The 20504-nt window shown below is 41.1% G+C and overlaps 1 protein-coding gene across 4 annotated transcripts in view; it reads left to right on the top strand.

Annotated features, from left to right (window-relative positions):
• Positions 1 to 19260, top strand: part of CABIN1 (calcineurin binding protein 1) — a 257094-nt gene extending 237834 nt beyond the window's left edge. For all 4 annotated transcript variants that reach the window (XM_075897952.1, XM_075897954.1, XM_075897953.1 and 1 more), the window contains exons 35-37: positions 14517 to 14681; positions 16981 to 17207; positions 17942 to 19260. In XM_075897952.1, the coding sequence (XP_075754067.1) occupies positions 14517 to 14681; positions 16981 to 17207; positions 17942 to 18085 (536 nt within the window). In that variant the 3' untranslated portion in view covers positions 18086 to 19260. The remainder of the gene's footprint in view (positions 1 to 14516; positions 14682 to 16980; positions 17208 to 17941) is intronic.
• Positions 19261 to 20504: the final 1244 nt, after the last annotated feature.

Raw genomic sequence — 20504 nt, forward strand, 5'->3', positions numbered from 1 at the left:
CCGGGTGCTCCGCCGCTTTGTTCAGCGTCTCCCTGGTCTGCAGACCAGGGAGACGCTGAGCAAAGCCGCGGAGGACCCGGGCCGGACCGCGGCGCTGATCTGGAAGCGCCACGGTTCGGCCCGGGTCCTCTGCAGCTTTGCTCCACGTCTCCCTGGTCTGCTGGGGGGGCGGGGACGCAGCTAGTGCCCTCCCAGAAGACCAGGGAGACGTGGAGCAAAGCCGGGGGCCTGTGGTAGAACTGGTGGGGCGCTGCCGGTTGGTCCCGCAGCACCGCTCCTTGGCGCTACTGGACCAACCCGGCAGCACCCCAGCTGCTCTGCCCCAGGTGTCCTGATTCAGCTGCTGATCAGTTTCAGCAGTGGCTGAATCAGGATGCCTGGGGCAGAGCAGTTCGGGTGCTGCTGGGTTGGTCCAGTAGCTCCGAGGAGCGGCCGCGCTACTGGACCAAGCCAGCAGCACCCGAGCTGCTCTGCCCCAGGCGTCCCGAAGTCAGCCACTGCTGAAACTGACCAGCGGCTGACTACAGGAAGCCCGAGGCAGAGTTGCTCTGCCCTGGGCTTCCTGGAATCAGCTGCTGATCAGTTTCAGCAGCAGCTGACTTGGGGACGCCTGGTGTTCTTACCTTGAATCTGTATATAAGTGGAACTGGTGTCCAGATTCAGTGGCTGTTGAAACTGATCAGTTTCAGCAGCGGCTGATGCCAGTTCCGACTTACATACAGATTCAACTTAAGAACAAACCTACAGTCCCTATCTTGTACGTAACCCGGGGACTGCCTGTACTGATTTTCCTGTACAAGTACATAAGCACTATCTGTTGAAATATAATAAATGAGATACTGTGGTGGTTGAAGAAGGCTGTGTAGAGCCCACAAGGTTGAGTGACATTTTGATAATAGCTATACAACAAAAATGGGCAGAAATAGTTATCTCAAAGGGAGAAGGTCAAAATAAAGGTGATTGTAGGATGGGAGGTTTTTGATATATGTTAAGACAGCATTTAATATGGCAGGGTGTAAAATTTTCCTGCCCTACTTCAGAGACACGGCAAGTATCATGTTATGATGGATTAATTTACACCCTAGACATCACCGAGAGAATCATGATGGGCATTTGCTCTTCCATCTCTAGAGTTCTCAGAGAGTTATCTCAATTTTTCATTTTTTTTCCCTCCCATTTCTTTTTTTTCCCCAATTCAAATTATATAAGAATGGCCATACTGGGTTAGACCATAGGTCCATCCAGCCCAGTATCCTGTCTGCCGACAGTGGCCAATGCCAGGTGTCCTAGAGGGAGTGAACCGAACAGGTCATGATCAAGTGATCTCTCTCCTGCCATCTATCTCCACCCCATGACAGAGGCCAGGGACACAATTCCTTAACCATCTTGGCTAATAGCCATTAATGGACTTAACCTCCATGAATTTGTCTAGTTCTCTTTTAAGCCCTTTTATAGTTCTAGCCTTCACAACTTCCTCAGGCAAGGAGTTCCACAGATTGCGTATGCGCTGTGTGAAGAAGAACTTCCTTTTATTTGTTTTAAACCTGCTGCCCATTAGTTGCATTTGGTGGCCCCTCAGTTCTTATATGATGGGAACAAGTAAATAAATCACTTTTCCTTATTCACTTTCTCCACACCACTCATGATTTTATAGACCTCTATCATATCCCCCCTTAGTCTCCTCTTTTCCAAGATGAAAAGTTCTAGTCTCTTTAATCTCTCCTCATATGGGACCCGTTCCAAATCCCTAATCATTTTTGCTACCATTCTCTGAACTTTTTCTAATGCCACTATATCTTTTTTGAGATGAGGAGACCACTTCTGTACGCAGTATTCAAGATGTGGGCGTACTATAGATTTATATAAGAGCAATAAGATATTCTCTGTCTTACTCTCTATTCCTTTTTTAATGATTCCTGAAAAAACCACAAGGAAAGATTGTGAAACTAAAATGCCAGATGTTTATAGAAGACACCTAGCTCTACATTGCCTTCATATCAGATACAAATAGCACCTTTACCCAGCTTTCCTGGGTTGGCTGAGTTCAGCAGTTGTGTGCACAGCGCTGATTGAAGCTGAAGCTTAAAATACTGAAGTGATGCAACTGGAGTGGGAAGTAGTTCTGGGTATGTCTACACTACCCTGCTAGTTGGAACTAGCGGGGGTAATGTAGTCATCCGCAATTGCAAATGAAGTCCAGGATTTGAATTTCCCGGGCTTCATTTGCATGAAGCCGGCCGGCGCCATTTTTAAATGCCAGCTAGTTCGAACCCCGTGCTGCGCGGCTACACGCGGCACGGAGTAGCTAGTTCGGATTAGACTTCTAATCCAAACTAGCTGTACTCCTCATTCCAAGGTGGAATCCAAACTCAATCCAGCAGAAGAGTCTGTCTTGTCCCGGGGTCTCTCTTTCTGCCCCACGTCCCCCACAAACTGGATACAATTTTGTGGTGACCTTGAGGCTTTTTTTCGCTGCCTCCACCTCCGAGAATATTTCCAAACCACCAATGAACATCAATCTGACCTACCAGATCCCCCCTATCAACACCAAAGGAAAAATAATTCTATATGGACTCCCCCTGATGGTCGGAATTACAATCTGGATTTCTATATACTAAGTTTCCGCAACAACGCACAGACTGACATTATTCGCAGACAACAAGCAACACACAATCTTAGCCGCGCTGAACACCATGCCATCCAGAGTCTCAAAAACAGCCTGGACATTATAATCAAACCAGCTGACAAAGGGGGTGCTGTGGTCACTATGAATAAGGCCGACTAATATCCAGGAGGCAACCAGACAACTCTCGAATACCACATTTTACATACCTCTCCCCTCTGATCCCACCTTGGAATACCAAAAGAAACTACACTGTCTCCTTAAAAGCCTCCCCACAGCTACTCGGGAACAAATCCACACAGGAACACCTTCTGACCCCCGACCAGGATTGTTCTATCTGCTTCCCAAGATCCATAAACCTGGGCACCCCGGACGTCCCATCATCTCTGGTATTGGCACGCTCACTACTGGTCTATCCAGCAATGTAGACTCTCTTCTCAAACCCTTCGCAACCAACACCCCCAGCTATCTCCGAGACACTACTGACTTCCTAAGGAAACTACAAAACATCGATAACCTCCCCAATAACACCATACTTGCCACCATGGACGTAGAAGCTCTATATACCAACATCCCACATGAAGACGGATTACAAGCAATTAGAAACACTATCCCAGAGGACACTACTGCCAACCTGATAGCAGACCTATGTAACTTTGTTCTCACCCACAATTATTTCCAGTTTGAGAACAACTTATACCTCCAGATCAGCGGCACAGCCATGGGTACACGCATGGCCCCACAGTATGCTAACATCTTTATGGCTGACCTAGAACAACGTTTCCTCAACTCCCGTCCCCTTTCACCTCTTCTCTACCTATGGTACATCGATGACATCTTTATGATCTGGACGCATGGCCAAGAAACACTGGAGATATTCCACAGAGATTTCAACAACCTACACCTCACCGTCAACCTCAGCCTGGACCATTCTACACGAGAGATCCACTTCCTGGACACCACAGTACAAATCAACAATGGAAAATTAGACACCACTCTCTACAGAAAACCTACCGACTCATACAGTTACCTACATGCTTCCAGCTCCCATCCAGAACACACCCCACAATCCATCGTCTATAGCCAAGCCCTTCGATACAACTGCATCTGCTCTAATCCCACTGACAGAGACCAGAAGCTTCAGGATCTCTACCAAGCATTTATAAACCTCAACTACCCACCCGGAGAAATAAAAAAGCAAATTGAAAGAGCCAGACGAATACCTAGAAACCATCTACTTCAAGACAGACCCAAGAAAACCAACAATAGAACACCACTTGTCATCACCTACAACCCCCAACTTAAACCTGTCCAACACATTATCAATAAACTACAACCTATACTGGAACAGGATACCATACTCCAAGAGGCTCTGGGAGACAGACCCATAGTCTCCTATAGACAACCACCTAACCTCAAGATGACTCTTACCAACAACCACAGGACATACCACACTAATACCAACCCTGGTACCTTCCCTTGCAACAAACCCCGTTGCCAGCTTTGTCCACATATTCATTCTGCTGATACCCTTATTGGACCTAACCAAGTGAATTATAAGATCAAGAACACATATTCCTGCGCATCCAGAAATATAATTTATGCTATCATGTGCCGAAAGTGTCCGTCTGCTATGTACATTGGACAAACAGCTCAGACACTTCGCCAAAGGATTAATGCCCACAAAACAGATATCAGACAAGATCACAAAGAAAAAACAGTTTCTTGCCATTTTAACCAGAAAGGACACTCTCTCAATGACTTAACCACCTGCATTCTGCTACAAAGACCTTTTACATCTGCACTTGAAAGGGAATCCTCTGAACTGTCATTCATGTTAAAATTCGACACTCTCCGAGAAGGAATGAACAAAGACTCTAACTATCTTACCCATTACCAAGATAGCTTCCCCAATTATCACCTCTAATACCATTAGCTCACAGACGTCCCACTCTCCCCACCTCTAATATCATCAATTCACAGACACTTACCTTACCCCCGCATCCCCCTCCTGTTCTGAAATGTGATTTGTCCTTTTCATGTGTGTTCATTTTTTTTAATTGTATCCTTTGGTATATATGGCTGTGACTATTTTCTTCCACTATTTGATCTGAGAAAGTGGGTCTGGCCCACAAAAGCTCATCATCTAATAAACCATCTTGTTAGTCTTTAAAGTGCTACATTGTCCTGCATTTTGCTTCAGCTACCCCAGACTAACATGGCTACATTTCTATCTTTTTGTTTTTAAGCATCGAAATCATTCTTTTTTTATCTGTGACTGATTAGATGGCACCCCAATTCTAATTTGTTTGGGTTTAGCCATACAGATCAACAGCAACATGTGGGTTCGCTTATTGCAATTTTCTATACCCACAGACAAAATGTCAACCTTTATATAAGCTGTAGTTAGCTCAGAATACAGCAGTCCATCTGCTCTCCAGCACAGAATGCCAAGATCACATGATCCTATTGCTCTCTTCTTTTCCAAATTCTGAATTAAATTTGAGATTTCAGTCCATCTTGGGACTGGACTACGTTAACTGGGGGACTTCCTTAATCCTGTGTGATCAGTGATCTGCACTGACAGCTATGTTCCACTGGAAAATGGAAGTGCCAGACCTAAGAATGGTACATGGTACACAGAAAATGGAGCTTTCTCGGTGACTGGCCAGAAAAACTGAAACTTGCTCCTGGACAAGATCTAGTATGACCATGAATCTTTGTCTCCTTCTGAGTGAAGTGCAAAACCCAAGCTTTCTCACAACATCATGGGTTTCTTTTATGCCTTCTGCTTTCTAGGGACTTGACTCCCTTTATTTCTTTTTTAAACATGTGATGTTATTTTGGGTAAGCTCTACCAAAGAGGTGGGCTTGGCATTTCATTCTGAAGCTGCTGAGGTTCATTTTAGTAAGAGCTCTTTCAGGCGAGAATTTCAGCATCTCATCTTAAATCTTATTATTTTTATAACCCCTTATGTCTTTTTCTTGTTGTCTTCTCCCCCTCGTTTACTTCCATTTGCCATCTCTCCCTCCTTTATTTCTCTTATTCTCTTGACCACTTTTTTTTTGGTTTTCCTGAGCTTTCATCTCCATTTTAATAAGGTTTTCTGAAATAGGGCAAGCAGTGTGGTATCTGTTAGTTGTATACTCCAGGCTGAGATTTTACAGTGGATGGATTTGCTAGAAGGAATGAACCAAGAGCCAGTTACAGATGGTCTATGTTTTCTCTTTTCTGATCTCTTGCTACATGAGTCGCCTAAGGTTGGCCTTGGTATACTCACTTCCTCTTGTCTCATTCATTACAATCTATGTCTTTCATGCAGATTTTTTTTTCTGTCTTCACCACAGGTGCACTTTGAGAACAACGTCACTTTCGATTATCACTGAAGTCTTTCCTGTTTGTGAAGGATCTCTTAATTCATTTTTGCCTCACTTTAGTTCAAGCTGGTCACTTGATTGGATACATTTTTTCATAAGAACCTTAGAATAGCTGCAGTGGGTCAGACCAATATCCTGTCTTCCAACAGTGGCCAATGTCAGTTACCCCACAGGGAATGAACAGAACCAGAAAGCATCATCCTATTGCCCTTAACCAAGTTCTAATAGAGTCTAGAGACACCATTCCTGACTAATAGCCATTTATGGACCTATCCTCCAAGAATTTATCTAACTCTTTTTTGAACCCTGTTATATTCTTAGACTTCACAGCATTCTCTGGCAAGGAGTTCCACAGATTGACTGTGCGCTGCATGAAGAAAAACTTCCTTTTGTTTGCTTTAAACCTGATACCTGTTAATTTCATTTGGCGACCACTAGTTCTTGTGTTCTCCCTAATCTTCACAATATACCCATTTAAGATACAGCAGATAAGAGTTAGGTAGCTAGCATGACACATTAATGCCAAAAACATTTCAGTCCACATAGTGGCTTTACTCCCTTTCTTTTTTCTGTTAGCTACTAATTGAATTCTACATGTATGATCTATATTACAAACTCTTAGTCACCAGGATCCCTTTATAGAATTAATCCTGTGCGTGAGATCCATTATGTATATGTATACATGCAATTAAAACAACAAGGATAGACCTACAGTATGCAAAATTATGATTAGAGATATTGGAATATATCTTCCTGACACAGTGTGATCTTCTAAGAAGAGCTGATAGTGAGACAATGTATATGGACTTTTGACTGTACACACATTTCAAATTTATACTGTGGGATTTTCAGTTGTTGGGCACCTCTTTTATGTGTTCAAAATTGCAAGCATGCATGTATGTTAATCTTTGCATGCAGTCTTTAAATGGTGTAAACCATTGTTCATAGAAAGGTTAACAATTGCAAAATACATTGAGATTAATGGAGTTTTTGAGTGCAGAAGCTAACTTACCTGCACATTGCAAATGAAATAAAAATTGCACATACAAGTGATAGAAATTGTAGTAGGTATGATCACCTGCATGTCCACCCAAGTGAAAGATGAATATAAGCCCAGCTGAAGATCTACGCCACAGCTATTGCGTAACTTATATAAAGCTTTAAAGCTTGAACCGTTCACAGGTCTAATCTTTACTGTGTATAATTGGCTCAGGGATCAAGAAGGATGATATATTGTCAGACAAGGGAGAGACCTGCCACTTTTGCCAGGCAGGTATTCCATTCAAACAACAGATTAACATACACAGTATTCATCAGCAATGGACTATAAATGAAAAACTGCTGCTGTTCTCTAACAGCACTGTGTTCTTTCCAAGTTATTGACTCCTGCTGAGTCAGATCTTAAGACACTAAAATCAATGACCTTACTGGTTTTTAACTAGCACTGTGAAGAATTTATGGGACTGAACAACAAACTTTAGACTTCAAAAGATATTTAGAAACAGATTTTAAAGTTTAATAAAGGGGATTTTGGGAACAAAACATTATTTTTTAGGGCTTTCCTTTTCCCCCCCATGAGTTTTGCAGTACTGATAGAACTGGAGTTAGACACTTTCACTTTTCAATTAGGGTGCATCTACACAGCAGAGCATAATTTGAAATAAGCAGCGCAAGTTGAGCTACATCAATTGTGTATCATGATTCGAAATAGCTTATTTCGAAATAGGGATCATCCACGCAGCACTTATTTTGACGTAGAGCACTCTTCCTCTGAATTCCCTTACTCCTCATACAGTGAGGGTTACAGGAGTCGGAGTAAGAAGTCCTCCAGCTTGACAGTATTTGACGTTATTTCAAAATAACTGCCCGCTGTGCAGATGTGGACTAAGTTATTTTGAAGTAATGCTAGTTATTTCAAAATAATGTTGCTATGTAAATGTACCCTTACTACAATTGCCAGATGGTTTAACAAAAAATACCGAACATCTCCACCTTCCCTACTCCCGCCAAAAATAAATAAATAAAAGCACCTGGGGGAAAAACCGGGAGTCCAAAGTTGTTAAGCAAAAAAAGAAAGGGGGGGAGCCAAAGTTGTTAATCAGTCCTTCTAGTTTGGGACCACACACTAACCACCAATGCACCCACCCCTCCCCGTGAGCCAGTCTCCCCATTCCAATGCACTCATCCCTGCCTCAGAACCAGGCCCCCCTAGCAGCACCCCATCTCAGTGCACTCCCCCTGAGGCAGGCATCCCCAGTGTCGGGAGCCCCCGCTCCAATCAAATCTCCCTCCCCATTTCAATGCACTCACCCCCGCAGAGCCAGGCACAGAGGAACAATCTGACTTTTAAAGTGGCTGCTCCTGACACCCGGCCCAGCTCTCTCGGCTCACATTGTAGAGGGGGAGGCATCACATGGTCAGCTCCTGGTCTCTGCTGGTCACATGGGCCAGAGCAGCGTGCACTCCACTCCCAGCCCAGCGCCCTCCTGGCGTGGCACCCAGCAACTGCCCCCCTTCTGCTTCCTCCTTTGCTAGACTTTGCCACTGCCCTCAATCCCCCACCAGATGCAGCAAGGGAAATTTGTCCCCACTGGGCTTCCGTCCCAGGGAAACAGGAAATACCAGACATTGCACATGTCCAGTATTTCCTGGTTTTTTTACCGGACAGAGCCCACAAATACCGAACTGTCCGTGTGAAAACCAGACATCTGGCAACCCTAACCCTTACAGTGCAGTATTCTCTTCACCATGGTTATCTGAGAATCTTTCCTTACATTAGACCACATAACTTTGCTCCAAAACTTTTTGCTCCAGGATTTTGTGAAATGTGCTTTTTGCTTCATTGTTAGATCTGGTTTCTTGCATGTTGCACTTCCATTCAGATATTCATTACTTTTATTTTGTGTCACAATTTGTGCACTGATATTGGTAACAATATGTTTTAAGCCCTCTTCTAACTTCCACACTCTACCTTTTTTTTTTCTCTTCATCTGCTCCAGTTTAACTTTCTCTGCACTGTGTATTTATGTGGATCTTCATGCTAAAGACCTAGAATGCTAGAGATACAAAAGCCCTGTTAATTCATCTCATCCATTTCCCTGAAGCAGGCACAATATTATTCCCTTTAGAGAGGCAGCATAGACTAAACTAAGTACAATACCGTCAGCCAGAAATACCAAAATGCTAATCCTACCTCCGTGACTTGCTTGCTGTGTAGTCTAGGACATATTCCTTAACTCTTTATGGAGCATTTAATTCCCCTCCCTTTTATAGGCATGAAGCTCCCCACTCTTCAGGCTAAGGATAGGAAGGATGCAGAAAGCTTTTCGGTAGAGTCCATGCCTTTATGCACTAGCACACCTCTTTGAAGGCTTTCTGAGCACTTAAAAAAAGGGGGATGGGGTATGGCGTTTGGAGCAGAGAGTTTGGCCCCATGTCTATGCCCCTGCTGAAAAATGGAGATTACAGAACTTACCAGCCTTGCGTGGTGAATTAAGGTTTGATTCTGCAACTCTTTGCTTGAGCTGAGAGTAGTACTTACATGCAATTAAACGCATTGAGGTCACTGAGACCAAATCATGTGAGTACTATTCAGTGTTAGTAAGGATTGCAGAATACTTTAGACACAGTCAAAACGTTTTTATGATATAAAGTACGATAGGACTGTTTATTACTATTATATTTTTCTAGGAATTCCTTCCTTTCATAATACAATACTTGTAGGGATTTTTGTATTGCCTACTTAAGCACTTGATGTTCTTCGCTATGGTTTCTCCCAGTCATGCCTTTTTGAAACCAAGGTGTGAATCTGTTTTGGAATTTAGCTTCAGAGCTCAGCTCTTTTGTCTGTCCTTTGATGAGGTATTTTGCCCTTTGTCTTCACTCTTAATTCTTAATATGCCTTAATAGTTGCTGCCCTTGAACAGCTGGAAAGCAGCAGTTTAAGGTGTTAATCATATTATCCAGTCTGTTTTTCTCAATAAATAAAGGCAGGTGTTTGATTCTGATTAAAACATTAACAACATAATGTTGGGCTCTTGTAATACCTGTCAGTACAAGGAAATTAAATGACACTGTGCAGAGCAGAAAGAGAGCAGAACAGCAGTTTGACTTACAGGCCCTCTGCTTGTAAACTTTCTGTGCATCTGTAAAATGCAGGGAGAATATTTGCCATTTTTTCATTGTATACATGTTAGATTTGCAAAATAACCTGTGATATTTGTATATATGATGTTCACTGGCAGTGTGTGATATATCTGTAGTTGTAGATCTGTATGTATATAATGTGTTCTCTGAAGAGAGGCAGTGAGAGAGAATATTAACTATAATGAAGTCATGAACCCAGGCGCCCGCTATAGGCATCTGCAAACACTGGTTACCCTGGCAACAAGTGGAAAGAGGTTGGAGAGGAAAGCTGGAGTAGGTTGTTGCACTGAATTGTTTTCAGCTTGTTTCTTCCTCACTAGAGCAGGGAGATGTTGAAAGGTATGATGTGCCTCTTTCTATTGTATATATTGTATTATGTGTAATAGAGAGTTTTGGGAAGGGGTACGCTAATTTTTATCTTATTCAGCTCCATTTTGCTCAGACAGCCATGAACTTTTCTACTTAAATATTGATATACATCTTCTGTGTTGCAGATCTTTGTTTCCCTTTGGGCTTACTATTTGCAAGTTGCACTATAGGGTTTGAGTGCCAAATAAATCTCTAAAGTAAAGTGTCGCATCTTCTGCCTGGGGACATGTCCTCAAAAACTGATTTTATTCTAAAGCTGTGTTTGGGGAACTAACATCTGAAAATCTGCCAGGCTGGTGCCTGTACTGTGTGATATAGAAAGATGTAGTTGAACAGGGCTAAAAATGATCTTCTGAACACTTCCAGAATATGCTTTATCGATTTCTTCATGCTGTTGTGCTGATGCAGAATACTGTCGCTCATGACTTAGTGGAGTCCTTGCCTCCCTGGGGAAAGTTTTTATAAGCAGAACTAGGACATTATGTTCGTCAGGGCTGTAACACTGTCTTCCGCAAAGGCAAGTATTGGGATATTTTCTTCAGAATCTGTTTTAGAAGAATGAGAAAAAATTTAATTGTGTGTCTTTTTTTTTAATATCCATCAGTCTCTTGCTTTTTCTGTCCAAAGAGAAGAAATACAATGAATAACTCCATATTATATTGAATATTATGACAGGGACATTTGTATGTGTACACACCCATGTTCAGTAAGATCACAGGTTAAGTGAGTTTTTGGTATTTTGTAAATTCAGTTTTTAAACTTTAAAAAAAATGTGACTCAAGTAACCATGGTTCAAAACAGCGTCATGAGGAGCCTTAGCCAATATAGGGGCATTTAACACATCTGAGAATGAATTTATTGAATGATTAATTTGATGTTGGCTTCTCTTACTGATAGTTTGGACCATTTGCAACAATATTGCATTAATAATTGCTGTTTCCAGAAAGATCACAATGAAAATTCTTGTGGTGGTATCAGCTTTATGTCCTTTCATTTGTATTCTCTTAAGAGTTAAAAGGAGCTGATAAATTTAATTTAATTTTATGCAAGTGATCTCTAATCTCATTCTATGAAATTAGATATACAAGACAAATACAAAAAAAATAATAAAGCAGATTATTGAATATGGAATGGGTACATGAATAGACTAGGTATATTTCAAGCTTGGAGCATTAGGCTAAAATTTTCACAGAAGACCCAATCAGTAAGGTCACATGACACATTCTAGCTAGAATTAAAATCTAGCAAGCCAGTCGAAATAGTGAGATACCTTATAATCAAACAAAACAAATCATCAGCATTAAAGGATAAGTATTCTGTCATTAAGCAATAACACAAATCTCAGCTCTTAATATGAATAAGGGGTAAACTTAAATTGGATACAGAACTATTGAGTTCATACACACCATCTATATGTTTTGTTAGTCTGTAAAGTGCTACCAGACCACTTGTTATTTTTTAAGTTTGAGTCCTTGTAACAGAAGATGGCAAACCTAGGTGAATATAAAGAACACTTTATATTTATCCCAATTCTTAAAATCAATAATCTGAGAAGTTGCAGCAGCAAGATAGGTTTTGATAGCAATGCTGTTGTATGGGATAGTGCCCTGAAATCATCATTGACCTGCTTGTCTCTTGGGAAGGGTGCAATGTTCCTTCCTCTACCCCAGAGTCAGAAGAGGGTTTTTTTTCCCAAAAAATGTTTGATTCTGTAGGTCTACAGTGTCTAGCCCACAGTTTATACTTAGGGGCCAGCAGCATGTGGAGCATTTGTACTGGCTTCAGTCCACTTTAGGGCTGTTATTCTTTTGCTGTACAGCCTCTGGTAGTCACAATTGTTATGACAACAGGTGTAAGTAGAGAAAATCCAAATTAGAAAGTTTGGGAAATATTAACCCAGATAGACTGTTATTCTTAAACCAAAAGAGATGAATTGTGTTTCTTCAAGATCCCTGTAGTTTAAGTAGTCCATTTTGGTATTGTTTCAGGTTCTTCTGATCTGTTCACACAAAGCATATTTATATCTGGCTCTTCTCAAATATATTGTTGTTATCTTTGTTATAGGTTGTACATCACTTTTGTTTTATTGTTCTATGCACCCTGATATTGGGTAACATGTAGAAGAAGAGTTCTGCGTAGCTCAAATGCTTGTCTATCACCAATGGCAGTTGGTCCATAAAAGGTATTACCTTCCCCACCTTATCTGGCTAATATTCTGGAAACAACATGGCTACTCTAACTCTGCAGAAAGCATAATACAGGAAGAACTATGGAGTAGTTCTGATATCAGTGGGAAGCATATGCTGATGATGCAAATAACATCATAGTATACATTCTAATTATGTTTCACTTGACATTTGAATGTTGGTGTGCTAGACTTGTTATAGAATTTCCTGTCAGCAAAGTTTTCAGTTCACAGACTTGTACAGGCTAACAATTCTCAATTTAGGTGACATTTCTTTCTTTTACCAATTAAAATTTGCAAGTGCAATAATTTCACCATCCCCGATCTAGATGACACAATTTGTGAGAATAAGTTTAAGAAATTTAGGAAATGTAACTCATTAAATAATTATATCTAAATGAGGAATCCCAGGCTAGTTAGATATTCCTTTTAATAGAGATAGCAGGTTGTACTTTAGCCATAAAATCTTCTTTTCTTAGGCAGTAAGCATTGTTATCAGTGAATCTGAGAAAGCTAAAAAGTATTTCAACCTGTCCTTTCAAAATATGACAGTTTTATGGTAGTCAGTGACCATTATATTACTTGTATAAAACAGGTAGTCCTGGCCTTAGAATCGATGACTGTGAAAAACAGGGTAAAATTGCATTCGATAAAATATTTTTCTAATATAAATTAATGTGGGTATGTGTGGGGAGTCAGTGGAGTAAAAGAGTGTGTGCAAACCAGTACAGATGCTATAAAGGTTTGAGCTGTGTAGATATGTACTCTTTAAATGCCAGAATTGGAGAATTTCACAATGTGTTGATTTTTTAAAAAGCATTAGTAAAAGTACAGTAGATATGTCACAGAAGGTAGAGCATTTAACTATAATTTTTGCCTCCAAATAGGATAAGCCAAGCTGCTGCTTCCGCTGTGTGTTGGTACTTCTAATAAAAAACCTTATCACTTGTTTTAAGGAGATTTTTAATAGGGATGGAATAGTGTAGTCAATGTAATCAATAAGCAAAAGCTTATCAGTTAATGCTATAGACTACATACATTTCTCTCCCTCTGACCTAGTCCTGCTACAGCTCTGCATTTAAAGTGTATTAGGAGCATGGTGGGCAGGCAGCCTGGCCCAGTCCTGGCTTGTGCCGGGTCCGGGTGCTCAGACTCCTCTCCGCCCCCCTGCTGCTGCCACCCCAAGGCACAGGGCGACAGGCAGCCAGGCCGCAAGGGGAATTGGTTTTTAAACTGACTCTCCTTGTGGACCAGCTCCCACCTGGCACTCCATACTGCTGCCTCTGATACAGAGACAGCAATGCGGAATAGCAGGGGGCTTCATGGGAGTGAGGCTGGAGCTAACTGGCTTCCAGCCCTGTCTCTCGGGACTATTAAATAGTCCAGTAACTGATAAGAATAGTCAAATAACAGATAAGAATTCATGAGGTTACTTGACTATTCAGTCAACCAATATTTATATTCCTAGTTTTTAATATAGTATGTATCTTTTGTTATCAGTAATCAGACATGCATCTCTTGGCACTCCAGCCAACTAATCTGCCTTTGCATTTTTTGTGCAACAGTGCTTTGGATAGGCATTCCAACCCCTGGATGTTAGAGGTTGGTGATCAGATATGCACATTCATGAAAATCTGTGCTTGAATTGATGGCATGAAGTGTCAGAACCATGTAACATTGCCACTTTAAAGTCCCAGTATTTAACTCCAATTATGCTGTGGTTTAAAGGCAGAGTAATGAAATATTCACCATTTATAAGATGCGCATACAATAATTAAAATTAATGTATTTATTAATTATCTTTTATTAATGAAGAAGAGGAGGAGGTGGAAGGACCTTTGGAAGGGCTTGGATTTCAGCATCAAGAATCCCGACTTTGCCAGCAGATGAAAATGGCTACTGTTGCTCCATCACCTGAGGCTGCATGCTGGCAAGTGGAATCAATCACCAGCACAAATTCAGGACATGTCTGTACCCAAGGTGAGAATGTTTTGTGCTCCATAGAAGCTGAATGAGCTTTCTTTTGGTTTCATTTCTGAAAGTTTGTTTTAATGAGCAACAAATTCATCTGTAGCAACCTTTTAACTACATGGGCTATGCTTTCCCCAGTTTTCTCTCCATGCTTTCAGTCTTCCTTATGTTACAGACATTCATGGCAATGGCCCAGATTCCTGAAGAAGTACCTTATAACTCTTCATTAGTAATTCTCTTTGGCATAAGACTTTGCATGCTGAATACCTGTGGCAGCATAGCCAAACAAAAAAGCACTATTGAACCTGGCCCTTACTCTGTAGTCTGCAGCTTTTAAAGTAATAGTTTAAAAAGCTTACTGAGGTCACGTAAGGTCTTCAGTACTTCAAATCCAGAAGAGGTGTTAATATATCCAGTCCTTTTGTCACTGCTTCAATTATGCCCTTTCCTAACAGAGGATTCCTCCACTGTCCCAGATAAATTGGATATAGTTTGAAAGCAAAATCAGAAATTCACATGTATTATCTTTATTTTTTCCTATGACTCTCCTTTTCTAACAGTATTGCTAGAATACCAGCTCATGGAAAAGGTTTTCAGCAAGATTCAGAGAGAGACTGGACGTTTATGTGGATAACAAGGATATCCATAGTTATAACACTTTATGCTTTAAAAGGAATGTAATGCCTGTTGCTACAGAGCTTAAGCCTGTCTATCTTGCTGTTAGGATTGATAAAACAAAAGTAAAAACTATGCAGCACTTTAAAGACTAGCAAGACTTAAGTGCTACTACATAGTTTTTCCTTTTGTTTTAGCAAGATCAGACTAACACGGCTACCTCTCTATTGTTAGGATTGGGATAGGGACTCATTTTTTGTTCTGTATTTGTACAGCACTGAGCGCTCTTGGATGCAATTCAATGATTAGTGCTCCAATAATACAAATAGAAGTAATAATTAAGATGATTGACATCTACATGAGTGATGCAGTATTTCTTGCACTTTTCTCTGAAGCATATGGCACTGTCCACGCTTGAGACAAGATACTATGATCTAAAAGGACCTCCGGTCTAATTGAGTGTGTCAGATCTAACCTTCCTCTGTAGTATTAAGAACACACGAAATTCAGTTGTAGATCATTTTGTAGAAGGGGATGTGTCTCCTGTCCTGGCAGGCCTTCATAAATGAGGGTTCCATTTGGCGCTGATAAGTAGCTCTGCCTAATCCCAAAAGGCTGCCCAACCTCTTACAGGTTTCTGGGACTAACGGTGTTAAGTATTGTGTAATTCACTAATCGGTGATTCAAAGCATCAGCACCACACAGAGCCCAGGTCTGACATGGCGCTGCTGCTTTGAAGTGCCATGAGGAGCCCCACAGCAGGCTCCCCACAGCATTTCAAGGCAGCAGAACTGCATGGAACCTAAGGTCAGATGGGGACTCCCCAGATGATCCCGGGCACCAAGCGGCGCTGCTGCTTTGAAATGCCCCGAGGAGCCTGACATCGGGTTCCCTGTGGCATTCAAAGCAGCCATGCCCACACCGAGCAGCTGACCCCAGGCTCCATGCAGCGCTTCCACTTGGAAGTACCCCTGATTTTCCCCCTCTTGCTTGCCTCTGTCTGATAGAGGCAGCAAGTTGGGGGAAGCGACTGTCCTGTCAACTAGACCTTCATATTCCTATCCGGGACTGAAAGATTTTGATTTAAAGAGCAGGAGAATTGTAGCACCTCTTGTTGTTGTGCTGCTTACAGAGGCTCACATCATGGATCTGGCTTGCATCATTTGATTGTATTGATTGGTTGGGTTTTGGTGGTTTATATAGATGTAATAACAGTCTGGCTGAAAAAACTCCAGTAGGTAGCCAGAGACAATGTCTTATATTGACCATTATTACAGAAATATTATTTATAATTTGTATTACTGTAGCTCATAGGATCCCTAATCAGGGACCAGAGGGACCCTGTGTCTAGATGCTGGGCAAACATTCTGAATGGATGTGAATGAGACAAGATTGCATTTGCCAATTATTGTAATTGTGAAGGAAAGTTTGAGATGTTGCCTTTCAAGAAATGTCCCTGCATTTTTGCTGTTATCAAGAGCATGAAGTAAAGAGTCCTGAATCTGTTTTCTTTGTATCTCCTCCTGCTCTTCCCTTTCTTTTTCCAGTTCTGAGTCTTCATACAGAAATTTTTTCAGTGAAATATGTGGCTGGCTAAGATGATTTTTTTTTAACTGTCACATTGTTTTCTACCCGGGGCATATGTAAGCATTGATAATCCCTAAAATTCTCTTCCTCATTCTTTTCTCTTCAGCCTCCAGTTCTACACCAGAAGTCTGTTCCAGTTCACAGTCCATGGGAAACCAGCAGAACAAGGCAGATAGCACCCGAGTAAAAACCCGTATTCTGCCCAACATGCCAAAGCTTTTTATCCCTTCATCTATCACCAAATTCCCACCTGAGATTACTGTCACCCCACCAACACCAACCTTACTTTCTCCAAAGGGCAGCATTTCAGAAGAGACAAAGCAAAAATTAAAGGTAATTCAAGAAAAAGAATAACTTTTAGTCTGTTTAGGTTTTATCTTACATCTCCCTTTAAAATAAGATTTTTCATGTCATTGGAACTCTGCCCCTGTCCCTAGCTAATCATAAGAGATGATACAGAGAGTAGTATGAAGACCCAACCTGAAGTTATGTTAAGGACTAGTGAAGTGTAGACTGCAGGGCTATATCTACACTGCAGTGCTATTTTGAGATACCAGAAGTATCCTGAAATTGCTATTCTGCGTTTTTTGAGGGCACCCATTATTTCAAAATATAAATGGTCTCTATTTCAATCTTCCTGTAAACCTCATTCTACGAGGAGTAAGAGATGTTTCAGGATAGCAGTTTATTTCAAAAGAAGTGCTGTGTAGACAGTGCCAGTAAGAGCGAAATAAGATATGCAGTTTACATAGCTCAAATTTACAGAGCTCACAGCAACTGTAGTCCTTGTAGTAGTCATGACAAAGAATGTGATAGAAGTACAGTTTGAGAGGGATAGCCTAGCTGTTTCTGTCTGTGTCTTGATAGAGAACTTCAGGAGTATCAGTTGTGGGAAAGTTTGCTGATGGTTCAGTTTTATGGAGCCACAAGCTGGGACACAAAGTTTTACAAATAAGGACACTCATGAATGTTGAGGAATATCAGCCTTTTGTCTTCAAGCCACGTGATCATGGGTTTATTTTAACTATTCAGCAATATATTTCTCTTTTTTTTTTCCTTTGGGTCAGTCTGCTATTTTGTCTGCTCAGTCTGCAGCAAATGTAAAGAAGGAGAGCCTTTGTCAACCAGCTTTGGAGATCTTGGAAACTTCAAGCCAAGAGTCCTCATTGGAGAGTGATACTGATGAAGAGGATGACTACATGGACATATGATTAGATTGCAGTGGTCATCACCAAAAACCATTCTTCTTGTTGCCAGCATCACTGCCAGGCTGCACATCTTCCTCTTGGGTTGGCATTATCCTCCAATTAATCTTCCTCAGCTTTGTGTCATTCACCTCCATTATCATCACCGCCTCTGTGTTGCCTTCAAAAACTTCTCCATTGTGCCCATCATGGTGCTTGACAGAAAGAATGATTGGTCACCAGCCAGCTAATACATCAAAACAAAACACCACCCATAAAGCCGGTCTTGTGAGCTGCAAGCATTTCTTTCTACTTGCTCTTGGGAACCATTCCAGTGGCTTTTTCTTTAAAGCTTCTCTTTAGCTGTCTTTTAGCATTTTCCCCTAGTTGACCTTTCCTCCAGATAATTTAGCAGCCCGGCCACTGTATAGAGGTGCAACAATCATCCCTCTCCTCTGTGTTTCCAGTAACTCCAACAAAGCGGAGTGGAGTGGAGGGGAAAGGTTGACAAATCAGCAATGGTTTCTCCTGGCATCCCTAATTTCCTATGCCTTCTGGAGAGAATTGGTGTGTGTTTGGCTTCTTGGCACAGGCACAAGACATGTCAGAAGTTGGTTGGATGACAGATAACCAGGAAGTTGGGTTTCTAATGTGGGCAGAGGTTTTGTCCCTCCCAACTGGTGATTATTTCACTCTTAAGTGTTCAGTCCAATAAAAGATTATTTACATGAATGTTGGCTCAAAGAATTAGACAGAAGACACACTTTCCAGTATTGTTTTATGGTCCCTTTTCTTCTAATTGCCTTGGACAAGCATTTTGGGCTGGGGGGGGAGAGCTATATGATATTTTTATGGTGATATTGGGGAATGTTATAGATTTCAGTACCATTTCAGTCTGTTTTTTACAGAATGACACGAAAAGGTGTCTTTTATCTATCGGAAGAGGGATTGCTCACAGTTATTTATATGGGAAAATAATGGTAACAAACAGCATTTTTTCTACTGAATGTTAACTTTGTAAAATAATGAATGCAAACCATGCAAAAAAATACATGTCACATATATAATATGCATACCGCTTGCCATGTTAGATTGCTCTTTGTGTTTGGGGGGAGGTGAGTGATTAGGGATTTTGTTTGGTTTTTTGTGCAGTGCGGAGCTTTGTATAAACATTTTTTCTAATAAAGTTAAAATGTACTCATCGTTGCCTCTCTTAACTACTCGTTAGAAAGGGCAGGACATCTGCTCATCCCACCATGGTTCTGGGAAAATGCCCTCTGTGGTAAGAAGAGGGATGCAATGGGAGGAAATCCACTAGTTTGCAAAGTTTGGCCATAAATCTGTCTTAAATAAACCAGGTCTCACATCTCTGTCTCCTCAAGAACTGGCCAACACCAGTTCAGGTGGTCTTGCCAAACATGCGGCCAAAGGGAGTCCTGCTACAAAATCCGTTCTAAAATATTTTCATGACATATCAGGGATATTCTCATTTGTATTGTTGTAATGAACCAGCATTCCGTTGTGCTAGATGTTGTACAAACGCAGAACAAAAAGACAGTCCCTTCCTGAGAGAGTTTACAGACTAGTCTTTGTGTGCTGAAGGATAACGTAAGGGAAGAGAACCTAGCCCAGTGCTGTCAATGGCCATATTGAAGGAGCATGTAGCTGTACAAAACTGAAATTCATACGCTGTCCTAGTAATCACTTTTTCTCATTATGAGGAACTTTTTTCTATACATGAATGTGAGCCCAGGTAAAAACAGAAATTCCAATTTTTACCAACTTTGGAAGAGTTCAGATCCAAAATTTGAATCTCAGACCCATGTTTCTAAACTTCACCTCTACAGAGTTTAGTTCCAATGGAGAATGAATAGGAAACTGTGGCATACCAGTTCACCAGCTAGGACATCAATAAATGCTGATGAAACTAGGTCACAGAAATGACAAAATTATCTACATGATTCTAACAGAGTATTTGTCTGTATCAGTGAACAAGCAATGCAGATGTATTCATTTTTCAATGAAGAAAGTATCCAGTTTTGTCTTGGTCATTTAATTTGGCCTTTGTTTCAATAAACGGAATGTATAGCGTGCTATATTCTGAAGACATTAATTGACTAGGATGTTGTCCATAGGTCTTTGTAACATTTTATGATCCGTGTCTGTTTCTACATGAGCTCACTCAAAAGGAGTGGTACAGTCTATATCAAGAAATAGATGACTGAACAGTATTGCCCTTAGGGCCAAACTTCCAAGGATCACATAATTCTGTGCAATGTTCATTCACACAAATGGACTGACCATGTAGGTAATATACACTCTCAGATGTATGGTTAAGTTTAGGATATTCTGAATTCTTGGCTCCTGACACCTAGCATGGGTATGGTGATATTATACCCAGGCTGAGGTTTTGATTAGATCTTTGACATCCTATTTCCATTGTATT

The sequence above is a fragment of the Pelodiscus sinensis genome, chromosome 15 (genome assembly GCF_049634645.1).
Source record: "Pelodiscus sinensis isolate JC-2024 chromosome 15, ASM4963464v1, whole genome shotgun sequence".
NCBI classification, from domain to species: Eukaryota; Metazoa; Chordata; order Testudines; family Trionychidae; genus Pelodiscus; species Pelodiscus sinensis.